Here is an 18,589-nt window from a genome sequence, read left to right as displayed (position 1 = left end):
TACAAATTCAGCCGGATGTCGCTGTTATTACTAGTTTTTTCTTTATGGAAATCAAAGAAAAAGAAAAAAGGCTCCAGACAAGAATAAACCATCTGACCTGAAATACTGATGTTTGTCAATAGACAATAACACAAACAAGTTAAATACAAGACCGTTATAGAGTCTGTTTTATGTTGACTGACACACACTCATAATATAATCATCTGCCATCTAACAATAATAATAGACGTGCAATAATTGGTGTTTGCTTGAGTCCATTAAACTGCATGTGAACAATGGAGAAATACTCAGGTCAACATAAACACTTGTTTCTATTGACCTGGTTGGATCTGTGACCTGATTCTGACCAGGAAGTGATCATCATAGCAGAATGAAATGCCAGCTGCGTTCCCATTGATATGTGAACCCATTGATATGTGAACAAACCTTTGTCAGTATTCTGCTAATGTCGAAAAAACACAGTTTCACAATTAAATTGTTTACATGAAATTAAAATCACATGTGAATAAGCTTGTTCACATGATTAGTCATTAAAAATCCTGGCAGCTACTGATGTAAACAGTTCAATGAAATACATCCATAATTCAACAGTTGAGCTTGCGCTAATCAATCATCAGAGTCAATCTTTTTTAATGGACGTGTCTTCCATTAGGCAAATTTATATTCATAATTTCAATCTGCGCAATTTAATGGTTAATGGAAACACCACTTGTGAGGAATGGCTTCATAAAACTAAGATTTAGTGGTGAATTTATCTGTTATTAATACATTTATACAGAAGAGCAATAAAAGTTCTCACATGTGAGTTTATACACATTTTGTGATGTGTCGTTTTACATATCTTAAGTTTTTTTCTATGCTAAACGACCCACATTGTAACCTACATCAATCTTGTAATAAATATTTATTTTGCATAAAGGGATCAGGAGGAATAATTGGTTATTATTTGCTGAGCTTCAATTCTGTTCAGTTTATTTCTTTAGTGCCATTTGACAACAAATGTCTCAATGCTGAACAAAGGAGGTCATTTTAATTCACTCACATACATTTCCTCTCATCCTGATGATCAAACAATGGATTAAGCTCAGCTAATTATTCCAGTTTGTTTGAAAAGTTTCTTTTATTATGGGAACCTCTGATGTTCCGCATACTGAGGGCAAATTTGTGGAGCAGAACTTTTCTCCTTTGAGAAGAACTTCCTGCAGCTCGCCAAAGACATAGAGTTCACTGAAGATCACCTGAACAAGCTGCTCACTATGTGAGCGTTTTGTTTTCCCACATAGTGAATAATGATTATGATAGAATTATGGTTTGATCAAAAGTCAGATTATAGCATCTCTAATTATTAAGTCACCACCAGTCTTTTTATTTCATTTCACATGAGATCCTGGTGCTGAACACATGTGTCAAAGCCCGGCTCCTTTAGGGCTGCCGGTCGTTAGAAACCTGAAGGTCAGGGCCAAGAGAGCAGTTCCCAGCAGGTCCCCCAGAGCCGTGAGGTAGGGGATGGAGTAGTTATCTGGATCCAAGCTCCGCCTCCACAGCCAGCGGATCATCAGGACGGAACAGTAGAGCAGAATCACCAGCTGGAGGACGACGCTGGGCTTCAAACACTGTCCACTTTTTATTATTACTTCTTGCAGTAAAGTGTTTCTAACCTGAAGCACAGCTGCACACAGGTAACAGATGATGAAGGCAGGCAGCAGCTGCACTGTGTAGAGGAAGAGGAGGTGACCCGGTACCACAAGAACTCTGGCTGATTTAGAGTTCACATCTATTCAAACGTGGACAGAGAAGCAAACCTCCAGTGGGTACAATCACTGACACTCACAGCTACAGAGACAGAAAATGTAGAATCACCGATTTAGCCAACAAGTGTGTTAGTTCAGTGGGAGGAAGCCGATGCCTGGGGCCGTTTGGAGGAAACTTCATTCAGTTGTGTTGGTTTAAGTGGCAGACATTTTGTTGTTTGGGCACACTCTGTCTCTTGCTGTTTTAACTTTGATTGTTTTACGTATGAATATGTTCTGAACACAACATTAACTGTCCATACAGGACTTGAAGAAATCTGAACTGAACTGAACTGAACACTAATTTCTCTGACTAAGACACTAATAAAGGAAAAGTATTAAGTAAAATTGACTCTTTAATCTTTGCATCATGTTATAAATCTATTCCCTCATCAGTAAACATACCTGGAGTGTTGCTTTTATTCTTAAAGGTATATTTGAGAAGTCCTTTAATCTCCATGGCAACCACTCAGCTATGCAAAACAGAGCAATTAGCAAACACCTGCTGAACTCCTTCTGCAGTTTCCAAACTTCTGCCTCACAGGACAACCCTCCATTGCTATTCCCCCATTCAGCTCCTCCAGACTAGTCAGCAGCAATTAGCAAACACCTGAAACTAAACACCTGAGCTCATTATAGGAGCTACAGCTCAGAGCAACTCTCACCGCTAAAAATGTTGTGGTGACTTGTTGAAGGCGGAGCTTTAGAAGAAGGAGTTTCTCACAGAGACAGAGGCCCAATTTCAAGGTGTTAAATTATGAAGTCAAATTTATTCGAGACTATATGTATTATTTATATATTTGATATTTATAACATTTATGACAACTGAATGCTAGTAAGAATGGTAGTAATACTAATATATAATTTTTATATGGCTTTTTCAGTCATTCCAAGATGTTTTACAAGAAGATAAATAAATAAAGTTAACATAGTAACTTGCAGTAACTGCAGACTAGTGGGTTTAAACTTCTTTTTTTGGCCTGTCTGTGTAAATGTTGGATTTGTTAATTTTTTAATGTTGTGAGTAAACAAATCTTTCTTTAAGGCACCATAAATAATGAACCTGAAAATGAGATTTTTTAGTGAACATTCCCACTGAAAAATATCAAAACTCATGAAAGTTGTATTTTTATTTCCCAACTAGAGCTCACTATCACAGACATTAGTGAGCTGCTCTGATATTAATTTATTGAGAAGGGGTTAGTAAAGACCCAGGCACCGTTTTAATGTAACGTTGCTGGTTTGACCTGAGGAGCAGAAGGCGGCGCAGGGTCCAGGACAGTCAGCTCTCATTTTCACTGGCAGAGCTCCAGGAACGCTGCAGTAATGCAGGTAGGTGGACATCCTGCTTGCTCGGACCGCCACCAGATTTCCTCCAACTCCTGCGAGAACATGCAAGCATAGAGCAACGGTCATCGCTTCTAAGGAGGAGCGGCAAAAGCAAATGAGATGGAGTAGCTGAGCCGGTCAACGACTGATGTCATCCAGGACAGGTTGCTGTGGAAATGATCTCTGCTGCCACTAAATTCAGGCAACAGTGGAAATGTGAACATTCCATTAGGGCAGATCTATTCAATCTAATTCTATGCTTTGTGCTCCAAGTGACATCATGCTTTATTATTTATTTTATATTTAAAATTCCTAGTCATACTTTCTGAACCGTTTGCAGTTTATTTTTACATGTTTGATCAATTTAGTCAACCTGCTGTTTTTGTCATTTTCCCCTCAACATCTCAGTTCACCTAGAAATTCTGTCCATGAAAGTAAAGAACAGAATCGGTGACAAATGGCAGCCCTGGCAGAGTCCAACTCTCACCAGAACCCAGCCCGACTCACTACTGGCGACACGGACTTGACCCTGACACCGGTCACACTGGGACCTGGCAGCCCAGTGTCTCCTCTTTGGGCTGGGAGCTGCAGGGCCTCCAGGCGCTCGCCATCGTGCCCCCCCTGTGGGCCTGGCTCCAGAGTGGGGCTCCAGTGACCTGCGCTTGACGAGGGAACACCAAGTCCAATGTCATAGGGGTCTTCAGGCCCCTGACCCAGGACCTCACTACCTTGGTGACCCTACCAGGGGCACAAAGCCCCAGACAGCAGAGCTCTGAGGATCACTGGGAAGAGGTGAGACAATCACTTTACTGGAAATCTAATCCAATCCTGTTTTCCATGACTCCTTTCTTTCCCCTTAAACTGTCTAAAAAGACATTGTCAAGTATGTTTGAATTTTTCCATTTGCCTTAAAACCTCTCCAGCTGATTTCATGAGCAGCAGAGTGACTGCTCTCTGCTCTCAGAGCTTTGAAGCACAAGGATCATTGGAACAAAACAGGGAAAGTGTTTCTGGTCAGCAAGGCGTGAGAGGAGAGCCTGCATAGGAATGCAAATGCACTTCCTGGAGCGGGATGGCACAGAACAGCAGCCAGTGAAGGCATAGTTGGCATTCTGATCAGGCTTGTGGTCTATGTAAAGGCCGTTGTTATTGCTCTCCGTTCAGCATGCCGCTTTGTGGTCAGCAGGACTCGGGTCACAGACGATCTGGTCCTCTACGCCCCTCTGAGGATCCTCTGACACGGAGGCCAATCAGACTCTAGTAGCTCTTTCATGGCTAATGATTGATGACGGACTCAGATGTGACGCTGAGCTCGGCCTCAGCAGGGCTTCGGTTTACAGTCAGGCTCTGGAGGAGTTAAAAACACTTAATCCTGTTATTTATTATAAGATTTACTGCTGGCTTCCAGCGTGGTTCAATCATTTCCACATGTCATCATTTTTCTGCTTTGCTCAGAGTTGTTCTCTTAAAAGCAAGTCTTTAGAGAGAGAAACGTTATCATTATAAATCCAGTCACTGTAATTTAAACCATTGTTTTAGCTCAATGAAAAGGATTATAGCAACTGAATTGGATCATCAGTGCTTTATAAGAACACTTTTTACAAAACATCCTTAAACATCTATTTTTAAACAATTGTTCTACTTGTGTAACCTCCTGCAGCCTCTAGCTGTGCTGCGATGGATGAGGTGAGCTTGCATGTAAAATGAGTGGAGAATCAGTTCTGGAAACTGTTTATTCTCACTGCAATTTGACACATTTCTCTGAACTTTAATATTCCTTCAAGTGATTTTGACAAATCTTTCAAAATTTTTCTGATTTTTCCAAATGTCAACTTTAAAATTATCCATAGGTATTATTTAAGAGAAAAGCTTAAATAATACCTATTTAAGGAACCGAGCCTGCGACTATCGCCATGAGGAACAAGGCCTCAACACGAGGGTGGTGCCCTGGCCCTGCACCACCACAGCACCCTACTAGCTGGCTATGTGTGCAAGAGCTCAGGCTGTTGAGGTCAGGCTGAAGGTTTTTTTTTGTTTTTTTTTGTCAATGTTTATCCATCAAACAAAAAGTTAAATTTTTTGTTCCAAAATTTTTTATAAAAACATACATTTCACACATACGTAACAACAAGATTGTGTTCATTCTAATAATCTCTTGATTTTTAGGTCATCACTGCTGTGTGACTAGTTAAAGGGTTCAAAGTTTGTCTAGTCTATTTTAACTCACCGTTGATGATGGGGGTGAACACGGCCATGCCTGCAAAGCTGGGGTTGCTCACAGTTTGATCCAGAATCAGGCCACCAATACTAAGAAGATGAAAATATGACGACATATCAATCAGAATAGAATGGTTTTGTTAAAAATGAGTTACAGTTTTGACTTTTTGGAAATGAAGCTTGTTATCTAAAAAGCTCATGAATCAGTCTTTGAGTTGAGGAAATGATCGGGTGACTCATCACTGGACCACCTGCTGACAGACATGGCCAAAATGACTGGCTGCCATCCTGACTTTAGGACCTCTCTGATTGGTGGACTGCGGCTGGCGATGATGACCCACACGGGGGTGAGCAGCAGGAAGAAGCCCCCCACCGCGGTGGGCAGGTACCACACATCTGAAAGAAAGAATCAGAAGACAGCAATCTGCCTGTGATGACTCAGCTCTTTTCTAGCTCTTAGCAAGAAGTTAATCAGGATTTTGCTGCCCTCCTCTGGTTAAAACAAACTGTTCAAATTCATTAATGATGATTCTGTAAAAAGCTTTCCACATGTTTGTATCACAAAAAATCCCTTTCAGCTACTCCACCTCTGGGATCGTTTTGTTCTTTATTCTTTAAAGTGGCAGTTGTATGTGTTTCCCAGTCATATCGGGTTTTTTTTAGCAAAGTCAAGTAACGATGTTACCTTCAGTTGCTAGAAAAATGCTGACTGTTTCAAATATGACTTTTAAAAAAATTGACTTCCTAATTTAACTCCTTTAAATTGGGCCCATGTCTCTTTAAAAGCTGCTGCTCTTTTTGAAACTCCAGGAACTTATTTCAACATGGCTCCTTTATTAACAACATTTTTAGCAGCATTGCTCTGAGAAGTATTTTATGTAATGAGCTGCTGCACATCACCACTGCTAATTGCTGCTGACTAGTCTGAAGGATTCCTGGGGAGGACTGCTCTGTGAGACGGAAGCTTAGAAAGTGAGGAACTTTGTCCTTGAAGACCCTTTCATCTGAACGGTTGCTGTGGAGATGAAAGGGTTTTTCAAACATGCATGAGGGAATAACATTACGACACAATGTAAGGTTCTTAAAAGTTAGTTTTATACTGTACTGCCCCCTTAAGGTAGGTTGTGTCTCTGACCTCTGAAGGTGAAGAAGAAGCTGCTGACCCCAGCAAGCAGGAACAGGGTGATGAGGTCACCGAGGCCAGCAGCGATGGGCGTGGCCACGTTGTCCGGGTTGACGCCCAGCTTCCTGGAGCCAATAATCACGGCCACCACCAGCAGCCCTGTCTCAGCCCACAGGACAGCCGGCTGAAGCCGTCGCATCACATCAGCTATGTTCTGTTGTGTAAATGAAAGTGTTGAGCGTCGGGCTGACCTAGAGCGAGCGCGGCGATGAAAGCAGTGCTGATGCTGCTGGCACACAGGATGGCAGCCTGGATACCGTTCACCCTCTCTCTGCTCAGACGGCCCAGAGCTACTGCAGCTACGGCAGCCAGGAAGCCCACAACTGTAGCCTGAACCTGGATTCACATTCAATTCAACACATCGTTAAATTCAGACATGGAGGCAAGGACCCACAAACCTGGATGCTTCATTCATCAAGACTATGCAAGTACATCAACTTTATGTAGCAGCTCACTTTTTTAAGGTTTTGTTGGCTCTAGTGGCCCCATTTGAAAGCAGAGCAACAGGAAACAGAGCAACGAAAGAAGGAGAAGACACGCGGAAAATGTCACCAGGCCGGGAACCGAGCCTGCGACCATCGCCATGAGGAACAAGGCCTCAACACGAGGGTGGTGCCCTGGCCCTGCACCACCACAGCACCCTGCTAGCTGGCTATGTGTTCAAGAGCTCAGGCTGTTGAGGTCAGGCTGAAGGTTGACCTTTGACTGACTTGAAAATGAAAGTGGGTTTTGCTTTAAATGAATTCAACTTCTCTAAATCTATTTCCTTCCTTCCATTTCTACTTTAGCCAGAGGTCAGCATCTTATCCATTCATCCAAATGACACCTGGATGAATTTTCTCTGTTTTCAGTCATATGAACAGCTGTAGAGTTTCTGGATCTAGATTAAATGCCACAGGTTTGGAGTGAGTTATTAATAAGATAGAGTGTGTATGTGTGTAAGAGAGAGAGAGAGAGAGAGAGTTAGTGCAGGTCACCTGGATGAGGGCCAGATTACAGAGCACCATCCTCCAGCGCTGCCGAGTCTCGTCCATCTGTCCTGTGTTGGCCTGCAGGAGGGAGCAGATTTACAGAATGATCCCATTTCCTCACCAGTCATTGGAGAAACTTTTCAAAGTGCCGAACACCTCGTCTCATAACAGACTTTATTTTGCAGTGTGTGTTTAGTGTGAGTGCTGCACTCACTGCTGTTGACAGATGGGATTCCAGCGTCATCTCCAGGTTTCCCTTCAGCCCCACAAGAGCCGGAACCAACACAAACACCTGAGAGATCTACTGGAACACCTGCCAGTGCCGACAAGCACAGAGTGGCATAAACAAATCACAAAGTTCTAATCCACATGTTCAGCTTATCCTCATGTCCTTCATTCAGTCAGAGAGAGAGACAGAGACAGAGAGACAGACAGAGAGACAGAGAGAGAGAGTTACAGAGACAGAGAGACAGACAGAGAGACAGAGAGAGAGAGAGAGAGAGAGAGAGAGAGAGACAGACAGAGAGACAGAGAGAGAGAGAGAGACAGACAGAGACACAGAGAGAGAGAGACAGAGAGAGACACAGAGAGAGAGAGACAGACAGAGACAGAGAGAGAGAGAGACAGACAGAGACAGAGAGAGAGTGCAGGTCACCTGAATGAGGACCATGTGAGCCAGATATCTACTACAGGTGTGTAATACTTCAAATTTTAGTATTGATCTGATACCAATACAGGGTTGTTTTATAAGTTTGATACATGATCAAACTTCTAATCTTTAGATGTTTTCATGGTTTATTTATTATTGAGCTTTTAAAAATTCATGCCAAGTTCATAGGCGTCTACAAAATGCTTTAATGAGACGACAAAACAGAAACAACAGAAAACCTGTGTTCATTTTTCATAGATAAACAAAGTGCAAAAAAATATAATTTGAGGGCAAATTAAAACAAAATCTTTTCAAAATAGAGTTAAGAAACTAAAAGCTAAATGTCAAGAGGGATTCTTACCATGCTACTATCGATCCAACACTAACATCTACTTGGTATCAATTTTTTTATATTTTGAATCCATCTGCCAAACTTTAATAAGTATATGTATAAACAATCTTATTTCTTACTGCCTGGCATTAAATCAGACTGATCTGTTTTTCGGACTGAATCAAAAGCTGCTGTAACCGAGTGGCTCCAAAATCATGACTTTGTTGTTCATTTGCCACTTAAAGTGTATGAAGGAAACGTTAAAGAGAAACATCAAGAGAAAACGTAGAAAACCAACAGAAATTCAACAATAATAAAAATCTAAACATCACTCCAAATTTCCATGTAATTCTTTCCTCATGCTGTGATATTTTGTGCAGTGCACCAGGCCCTCCAGCTGCGCCAGGGTTGCCTGCTGGTTTTGTGTTCTTAGGTGAGCATAATTTTCCCTCCAAATGTAACAAAATTCTTTAACTTTAAACACGTCAATCTTCCTTTTGTCAGACGACTTGAACGTCTTATTTGTAAACTGCTGTGTTTTTTGTCCTGTTGTGTTTTCTTCCTTTTTGAATGGCATCAAATGAATGAAAGTCTCAGTCCTCTTGTCATTTACAGTGGAGCTTAGAAAACTTATTTCCTGAGCAACAATGAGTCATAAAGAGTTTCAGAGCCTCTAGTTTGGATCCTACCAAGTTAAATAGTAACATCTTTTCTGATTTCTTTGACTTCATGCAGCACGTTTACCTCAGCAGTCACTGAAAACCTGACCTGCTTCTCTACAAAAATCTCACTCTGACGTATAATTCTCCATACTTGCACGGCGTCTCTGACCGGCCCGGCCAGCAGGATGTGGAGTCGGACCGGCGGCACCATGAGGCCCCCGGCAGAGTGGCTCCGTCTGCAGCCGAGGCCTCTGAGGTTGTTCCCCTGGAAATGCAGCTGCAGGGACAGATGTGCCACCGCCATGGCACATCTGTCTGAACCCATCACCGCTTCAAGGATCAGCTCAGGTGTGAGATGACATCACTTCCTGTTCAGCCCCAGGACCTGTCACCTCCACCTTCACTTTGAAAAGTTAATCTGACTTTAACTCAGAGGGAAGTTCAGCGTGGAAGTGGAGTGTACACACACACACACACACACACACACACACACACACACACACATATCCCCAACCTCCACCCCCCTCACCCCCACTCACACACACACACGCACACACACACACACACACACACACACACACGCACACACACACGCACGCACACACACCCACACACGCACACACACACACCCACACACGCACACACACACACACACACACGCACACACACACGCACACACACACACGCACGCACACACACCCACACACGCACACACACACACCCACACACGCACACACACACACACACACACACGCACACACACACCCACACACACACGCACGCGCACACACACAAAGCCCCCCTTTGTCTCCTCACGCCTCGGTCTTCAGCAGCCGGGCGGCCGAGGCGGAGCGCTGGACGGACGGCCTGAACAGGCTCCACCTCCTCTGGGACAGGGACATCCAGAAGGCCAGGAGCTTCCTCTCTGTCCTCCCGTTCTGCCACTCCGTCTCCTCCGTCTCCCTCCACATGTCCCTCTCTTTGCCCCCCATCCCATGATGTCCCGCTTGAGCCTGGAGCCCCTTCTTCATGTCGGCGAGGTCTGGTCCAGGCTGTGACCTTCTGACTGACCTCTGTGATGCTGCGTGTCTCTCAAGTTCCAGATGAATAGAGACAACGATGTTTTGATCTGAGACAAAGGAGGGAGTGTGAAGGAGGACTTTTCCCTCTCTGGTCAGGTGGAGCAGGCTCCTCCTCCTCTTCCTCCTCTTCTTCCTCCTCCTCTTCCTCCTGCAGCACTCAGAGAGGCAGCAGGTGCTGGACCTGTCGCTGACACGTGGAGCTGCCTCTGTGTGGGAAGGACGAGTCTTACCCTGGACTGGACTTGGGAGGGGAGGGAGACACACAAACAGATCCCACCTGCTGTCTGTCATTAGTCAGCTGGTTTCCCCACATAATCTGCCAACTCATATAAATTCGCACACACAATCAAAACCCCTCACAGGTTGTTTGTCAGTGCAGGTCAGGCAGGGAGATAAAAACCCTCACTAGTGCAGATTGAATCTGTTCCTGCAGTGTGTGACGTCTGATGAGTGCAGATGATCAACAAGTGAGTGTCCTAAAAGTCCTCACACACACCGACAGCAGGACAATGACTCAGCTGAAACCTGTCCTTAAGACAATGGCTGCTGTTACTGCAGCGCCCCCTAATGACCTCGGCGTCACAGCTCACACACAATAACACCACAAAATACAACCTGTTGTATGTTATTGAGGTTTTATGTGACAGATCAGCACAAAGTATGGAGAAGGTGAAGAAATGACATGTTTCATTTATTAAAATATGAAGAAAATATGCATCTGAATTCAACTCCACTGACTGTGACGCTCCTAAATAAAACTCAGTTCCATTCAGAAACGCCAAATTAGTAAACTGAGTTGATCTGTGTGGTTCATTTCCAGCAGTGACCCTTGTTGATGTGGGCAGTGTGTCCAGGGAGGACACACTGTATTCAGTGTGTCCACATCAACAAGACACAGTGAGGACACGTGTGTGTTGTGCTTTTGCGCAACACACACCATAAAATACAAAAGAATCTTTCCAAGAATTTAGTTTCTGTCTAGTTTATTGTGCAAATATCTTGATGACACTTGAAATAAAACAAAATTAACTGAAAAGTCTCTTTGTCATTAAGATGCAGGAGCTTGTTTTAGATCAATAAATTCTATGGATATTGATACAAAGGACGAGTTCCACTGGCTGATTGTTTTCACTGAAAACAATGTTTTGTTTTAAGTGGAAATAATCTAGCAGTGGAACTAGAATTTGTTTAATCAATATTAAGGATGATTGCCTTACAGGAGGCGGGGGTTTATATATTGGTATTATGGGGCCATTTTATTGCACAATCAAGTAGCTATGTAAACTTTGGTTGTCAGAAAAATTCTGTATACATCAAACATAAAAGAAATTTGATGGTTTTATTGTGCTAAGGGATTTGCACAGCAGCTAACCAAAAATACCTTTTCACATTTGGGGAGTTTGCAATGCAGAGCTGCATGTTTTCAGTTAAGAGTTGGTGCTTCCTGCTTGTTGCTGATAATTAATGCAGAACTTTACAACAGTGAACCACTGAACCACCTGTGAAAGGTGGTGGTGGCAGCATCATGATATGGAGATGCAGGGTTGTTTTTAGCAGATGCAGGGCAGGCAGCCAGAGTCGTTGGAGAAGTGGATATGGATAACTTCAGGGAAATATGTTCTTGCATCATATGATTTTATGGAACACTGTAGCCAAGATTTCTGTTTAAAGATGACAGAAATCTTTGTCATACATTGTTAGTCATGAAGCAAGTGAGCATCTGCCTGTGACTCCAAAACGTTTCATTTGTAATCAATAGTTTCAAACAGAGCCTGCAGCTCACCGTCACATCAGCAGAATGATGACAAAACATTTTTTTCAACACAATTCTTTATGTGTGTTTGAAAATTTTTATTAAAATTGATGTCATTTTTTTTTTGTGTGTAACTTTTTTCTCACCAAGTGTCTCAAAACGTTTACAAACCAAATCATCCGACCTCTGTACTGTCACATGTCATTTGTGCAGGTTGATAAATTCATGTTCCTGAACCTGACACTGCTTTTACTGGCATCTTTGGAAAAATACAAACTTCTAAACTTCCTCAGTGAATTAATTATAATAAAATAAATTGAACAGCTTTTCCCACATTTTCTACATTTAGACCTGCATGATGACACTAACAAAAAGCAGCAGCTCTGTCTTATCTCTGAAATGTGTTTATTTCTTTTCACGGGTCGAGTTGAGGTCACCTCACAGGTCATCCTGACCTCCTGACCCCCATTCTGAGTTAAAACCAGATAACAGTGGACTTGTGTTCAGCTTCCATGTTGGCTTTTGGAAATCCATTTTAACTCTGGGGAATTTGTAAGCAAATCATTCCTGCCTACAAAGAACTCTTCATCATAAAGAAACCTCACAGAATGTTTTTTGGACCTCTTCGGTTCCCACAGATGTCATGTACTAAACTCTAGTTCATGTGTCACTAACCTGTGCGCGGTCCAACAGCATTCCGGCTGTCACCATACCCTGACCGGCCAGCAGGTACGAAGGCAGAACTTGGAGGCACATCGTCCAGGATGACTGTCCACAGGAAAGGTGGAGCTTCTCCTCCCTCATCTTGTTCGGACCAGACAGCAGTGCTGCCCAGGTTCATACTGTCAGACTGACCACCTCTAGTCCTCTCAGTCCGACCCCCAGCCCAGACTCTGTTTGTCTTTCAGTGTGCCAGTTTCACAGGTCACTCCACATCAGCAGCAGCTGGATCTGTGACACACCAGTTTTTCTGTAGAGATTCGTTAGCACGGCAACTCTGGACACCTTTACATTCCAACCATCCGAAATTAGTAGACATTATAGTTACTTAAGATATCCCTAACTATCTGAAATTCTTAAATTTACATTCATGAAGTTCATGAATGTAAATTTTTGGATTCATTTTTGGATAGATGGAATGTAGTGGATTTAAAATGAAAACAGCCGGCATGAAACCAAAGCAGCCAGAGTCATGAAGTGACACGCTTACAGTTTCATGTCTCAGACCAGGCCACTTTATCCTTACTTAAATCATGTAGTTATAATCTTATAAGTTAAGTAAAAATATAGGGCAAAATTTTCAATTTACTGTGCATCTTGTCTGAGAGATATTTAGTTACGCAACATGACGTTATCCCTGCGCTGTTCATTGACTTAACTGAACAGTTCACCACTTTCATTTGACGTTGCCAACTGTGAGCTTAGTTTTGTGAAAAGGTTACAAACTTTGCACATTTAGCTGAATTTGTTTCTAAAGCTTCTTCTTTTTCATTTTAGCCTCCGGGACACCAGCCTTGCTCTTTCTTCCTGCTGTCTGCCATGTTGGTTGGGTTGTTAAGTCATGTTGTCTCCAAACACTAAAGAAAACGCAAGCAGCCAATGGGGCGCGTGCTCTGACAAGCCCAACATCTGAAACTGGTTTATGACTTGACACAGGAGTTAATTAAGATACTTATAATGATCTTAAATTAAATTAAAATCAAATCAAATATAGCACACTTCAAGGCATTTCAAAGTGCAAAACTCTTCCAACTTTAATTTTAGTAACTATAAATAAACAAGAAAGGCCTCTTCACCGCCCAGCTGCTATTAATACACAGACCTCAACCCCAGTTCACGTCTCATGTTATATGTCAAACACTGAGCTCAAACACGAAGGGGCCACACATTACAGTCTGTCTTCATGTCACTAGAGTCGTTGTTTGTTGCTGAGCTGCTGGGCTTCACGGGTCTTTCTTTGGGCTCTTCTGTTCTTGGTGCTTTGTGGGAACTTTGCACCCTGCTTCCTGTAGGGCTTCACAAATATGTGCTTGCAGGGGTCATCTCCTCCTAACTGCTAGGTGACTCCAGCTGGACTCAACGCAACTGCAAGATAGCAACACGGTCAGGCAGCAGAGAGGAGCTCAGCAACAGGACACAACTGGGAAGGTCTGATTCTTCTTCAGCATATTTAGCATGTGGCAACAGTAGTCTAAATGACTGGGTTATGTAGTAATTATGTTGAATTTACAGTGAAAAATGTCTGGGTCAGCTGGTGAGAAGAACTGGAGGCAAGCACAGGTCATCACTGGTCCCAGCAGACCGACCACAACAATCATACTGCGAGACATATACGATCCAAAGCCTCCACCTTCAAAGGCCCCGGTGAGGATCCAGCCGCCGTCTCCAAGACCCGCCTCTCTGAGAGAACGAGGTCAGCAGCAAACTCCTTCAGATGATCCGTCCCTCCGGAGGAAGAGGGCCCAGTCTCTGTCTTCTGCTTCAGGCAGGAAGAGAGAACCCCGGAGGGTCCAGGTACGCTTTGTGGATGCGCTGGGTCTTGATCTGGAGGAGGTGAAAGTCTTCAGACATCAGGAAGACCCCCTGATACCCCCACATGTGATGTTCAAGCTGCTGATGAGCTCTGAACTGACTTTTGGAAAGTCACCTGAGCTGAACATGCCTTACTTCAGAGCCTGTTTCCCAGAACACCCGGGGGCCCTGCCAAACTTCCAGAACCGTCTCTGCTCTCAGAAAGTCTCTCTGGAGCGTGTGACGTGCTCAGACCAAGGCATAACAGGAACTGTTCATGTACTTAATTTAGCCTATCAGAAAGAGGTCAAAGTGCACTACTCTTTCACCAACTGGAGAACACAAACACACACAACAGCTTTGTGGGTATCAGGTGGGTACCCTGGCGACTGCAGAGCTCCAGGCACGGATGTTTTCAGGTTTCGTCTGCCCGTCCCGCCCTTCATCTTGCAGCCAGGAGCCATCCTGGAGTTTGCCGTCTGCTACCGTGTGAATGGATGGGACTTCTGGGATAACAACGACGGCAACAATTACAAACTGGCATGCCACAGTTACAAGGTGACCGTGCCCAGGGAGTGTGAGGACAGCATGCTGCATTTCACCTGACTGGCCACATGAGGGAGCTAGCTCCTGTTAATGCATGTGAGAGGACACGAATAGCTTCTATATGAATTCTTACTTTGGTTTTCAAAATGTTGGAATGTTATTCAGTTCATCTGGACGTTTATCAGTTTGGACTCTTTCTGTATTTTGTCCCAGACGCAGCGACACAGCAAATGTTATCAGCATGCAACACCTCTAATACTGTATTCATATACTGAATATTTTGCATTCAGTATATGATTACTAATATTAAATTGATCATTCTTAACTACAAGTCATAAATTACTTATTCATTCTAAACTGCTTTTCACACAGCAGATTAATAAAAGAATATTAGTTGGATCTTTTTAGTTACTCATTGAAAATTTTGTTCTGCCCTGAGAAAATAAAGACCTTGAAGAGAAAATAAGTATTTGTGAAAGAGAATCTAAAAGAAAGTTTTTTTTAAAAATCACATTGATCTTTAAATTATGTCCTTGCATTTTTTGTTGTTGCACAAAACAGAATTCTTACTGGTTGTTAAACGACCAAATTCTTGTCTCCCACATTTGTTCTTAAAATTGAGCAAATTGGAACATGAGGGCCACATGAGGGTCCTCATGTTCCCTCATGAGCCAATTTATTAAATTGGCTTAATAGAAAAAAAAAAGTTTTTTTGCTGAAATGTTTTGGTTCTAGGATGAGGTGTTTTGTTTTGTTTTGTTTTGTTTTGTTTTTTTTCCAACCGTATCAAAATTGGTGCATTTCACAAAACTGCAACAGAGACACTTTATTCACATCACACCGGTCATGTGATCAACAACTGGATGTTGCTACTGCTGGAAAACACAACAAACACAACAGGAAGTAGTGGTAGGATTATTATTTATACCACGACAAAACTCATTCAGTGTGATTTTAGTTGAGTTTCTTAGACCTGAAGCTGCTCTCCGGTCTTTTATATCATTATTTGCACCTATTTGAATTTGTTGCCTTCATAAAAGACATCTGGGCATCTTCAGTAAGCCTGGGACAGGACCACCGAGCTGTCTTAGGACAGGCGGGACAAAGTGTCGACCTGACCAAGGTTGGGATGGGTGATGATTGGTAAACAGTTTGGTGAGACAATTAGAAAATCAGAGGACGTCCATATGCCTGTCAGTCTAAGACTGGATCTGCTCATCTAGACCTCATGGAGTTTCAATCATCATGAGGAAGAGCGATCAGCCCAGAACGACTCGGCAGGACCTGCTAAAAGACCTGAAGAGAACTGGGACTACTGTCTCAAGGGTTTCCATAGTAACACTGAACTATCATGAATTAAAATCTTGCTGTGAGTAAAATGTCCCAATGTTGTTTTATTTTTAAAAAATGTTTGTCTTTGTGAAAATGATGCTTTTCATTCCACTTCTCAATTATGCACTACTTTATGTTGATGGGTCACATAAAATCCTATTAATCACATTTTGCCTGTTGTGAGGTCAGTAATGAAGAACTCCTCAGTCTCCAGTAGAAATGAAGCAGCATCCGGAGCAGTGAGGCTGATTTCTGCTGAGCGCTGACCCCATTCCTGTGGGACTTGTTTGGTTTGATAAGGAGGATTATGGGGAGAAACTGTTTGTTTGCTTCATCACAGACTCACAGCATCCTTTCACTGCAGCGTTTCCAGAAACATCTCAGCCCAGATTCCTGAGCGCTTCCTGCCAGGCTATGACTCTCCCCTCATGAGAAAACACTCGCTCATCTGGACTGGTCAGAGCTGCTGTGTGACAAGCTTCAAACCAGCAGTCATCTAAAGTTTAGCAGATTTTTCAAAGAGTGCAGTAGACATCAAAGTGTTTGACACAATTTTGAAAGAGACAAAGATTTTCATTTTAAACTTTGTGGAGGGAAAAAACAAAAAGCTTTTTGGAGCCCATTAAGCATAATTAATTTTATTGCATGGTTGTACTTATTCTAATGTGGTACCAACACTAGAGGTCAGCACTGCTTTACTTAGATAACTAAGTAACTCTGACTTTTGTCAGGGTGTTAAGCTGCTGCATTCAAGATGGAATCAAGACATCCTAGTTTAAAAAAAAATCTAAATTACTCAAGTAATATAGGGAAACATACAACAATTGTGTTTTGAGTATCATCATCATATGTCAGGATTATATTCATATTTTCTATCCTTATGCAAATGACAACTTTGTGTAGGACAAACCTCAGGATGCACTCAGTTAAATATATTCCTTGAGCAAACACAGCTTTCAGATGTTGTAACTTTAAAATATTTCTATCTAGGACATGGATGTTAATAATAAATCAATATATCTAATGCTCATTTTTGCTCCCTGCAAGAAAGGGTGGAGTATTAACAACTGCAAACATACAGCCAACAACGGACCTTACTGGGAGTTTTATTATATTTGTGACATTCAAAATGCCAACATGTCCCAAATGAAGTGTGCTTTAAAATCAGAGCTTTTACTGAAGCTCAATAACCTGCCAAAAGCCAGAGATGTCTCACTGGAGCAGCACTTAGAAGATTTGATAGAACAAGTCATCTAAATCATTCTAAGTTCTGTTCATGAGACGACGATGTAGCAGCTAAGTTGCTACGAGGCTCTTGGTTGCTGTTGTTCCTGGTCTGCTTTGGTTTTACGTGCTCTTAATCACGATTCATTGTGATGACCTTCATTTGAACTTGTAACCATATAGTCATTTATTTCCTTCACGATATCTACACCTGAACAGAATCACACTTTAAGTAGGTCCTGTCCCTTTCACAGGTTAAAACGCTCCCTAATGGAGAAAAACACAAGAAACAAGATCTATGGCTCCAACATGGGACTGTTCATTTAACCAACATCTGCTTAGATGTTATTTCGGAGTCACGTGATGGAGAAGACGATCCACACACTCTTAGATATGTCTAGATGTTAAAGCTTACGTAACAAAGCACCATGTTAGGAGAGTCACAGAGTGATGATGCTCTTAGATATGAAAACCTCCAGCTATTACAGGTTACGTAATGTGGCGTGTTTGTATTTTTGGGGATAATGGAGACTGTAGTTTCTGTAGGTTCCAACCATCTGTTTAATGGGTTGCCCAGGCTAAAAGCAACAGGTGCAGGAGGGGCACTCACTGTTGCAGTGACGCAGGAATCCAGAGATTTATTATTTACAATACGGCGCTTATTTTTAGGCTTTAGAGTTCATCACTCTCACTTGGCTCGAAACCTCATGACATATATTCAGTGTGTGTGTTAGCTACGGCCCAGTGCCATCGGAGGAACACCCGGAAGTCAGGGATATCCCCCTCAGACGTGATGAGCTCCTCCCGTTCCTCCCACACACCTCCACGCTCTTCCCATCAGCCACCGTGGTTCTCAGCCAGGAGCTGCTGGTTGCATTACTCTAACGGTGAGGGGGTCAAACTGGACCTGCCACCTGTTCTCACACTGACCTCACTGTGACTATGAGGTCACGACTGAGTCACCAGGATCAGAACGTGCTCACACCAGTAGGTTTTTCACATTTTGTTA

General features: G+C 42.7%; 2 protein-coding genes across 2 annotated transcripts; one reads left to right on the top strand and one right to left on the bottom strand.

The window, feature by feature from the left end:
* Positions 1-411: 411 nt before the first annotated feature.
* Positions 412-10,432, bottom strand: LOC129352585 (solute carrier family 41 member 1-like). The gene is made up of 10 exons (XM_055021652.1): positions 9,284-10,432; positions 7,705-7,803; positions 7,497-7,568; positions 6,711-6,855; positions 6,472-6,618; positions 5,588-5,732; positions 5,347-5,426; positions 3,038-3,172; positions 1,659-1,774; positions 412-1,586 (listed from the first exon to the last, which is right to left on the bottom strand). The coding sequence occupies exons 2-10, from the start codon at positions 7,732-7,734 to the stop codon at positions 1,407-1,409; spliced, it is 1,050 nt and encodes a 349-aa protein (XP_054877627.1). The 5' UTR covers positions 7,735-7,803; positions 9,284-10,432; the 3' UTR covers positions 412-1,406.
* Positions 10,433-13,853: 3,421 nt separating this feature from the next.
* On the top strand, positions 13,854-16,386 carry ppp1r3db (protein phosphatase 1, regulatory subunit 3Db). The gene is made up of 2 exons (XM_055022041.1): positions 13,854-14,115; positions 14,200-16,386. The coding sequence occupies exon 2, from the start codon at positions 14,206-14,208 to the stop codon at positions 15,082-15,084; it is 879 nt and encodes a 292-aa protein (XP_054878016.1). The 5' UTR covers positions 13,854-14,115; positions 14,200-14,205; the 3' UTR covers positions 15,085-16,386.
* Positions 16,387-18,589: the final 2,203 nt, after the last annotated feature.

This window comes from Poeciliopsis prolifica, unplaced genomic scaffold, assembly GCF_027474105.1.
Source record: "Poeciliopsis prolifica strain line A6 unplaced genomic scaffold, Auburn_PproV2 SCAFFOLD003, whole genome shotgun sequence".
In the NCBI taxonomy this organism is placed as follows: domain Eukaryota; kingdom Metazoa; phylum Chordata; class Actinopteri; order Cyprinodontiformes; family Poeciliidae; genus Poeciliopsis; species Poeciliopsis prolifica.
Note: the sequence above shows the minus strand (reverse complement) of the source record. Positions and strands in the feature narration are given on the sequence as shown.

Excerpts from the sequence above, each read along its gene's own strand:
- LOC129352585 (XM_055021652.1), bottom strand. The coding sequence starts at position 7,734 with ATGACGCTGGAATCCCATCTGTCAACAGCA. Across the intron at positions 6,856-7,496 it reads GTAATCTGGCCCTCATCCAG|GTTCAGGCTACAGTTGTGGG; the intron begins GTGACCTGCACT and ends ATGTGAATCCAG. Across the intron at positions 6,619-6,710 it reads CATCGCCGCGCTCGCTCTAG|GGCTGCTGGTGGTGGCCGTG; the intron begins GTCAGCCCGACG and ends GGGCTGAGACAG.
- ppp1r3db (XM_055022041.1), top strand. The coding sequence starts at position 14,206 with ATGTCTGGGTCAGCTGGTGAGAAGAACTGGAGGCAAGCACAGGTCATC.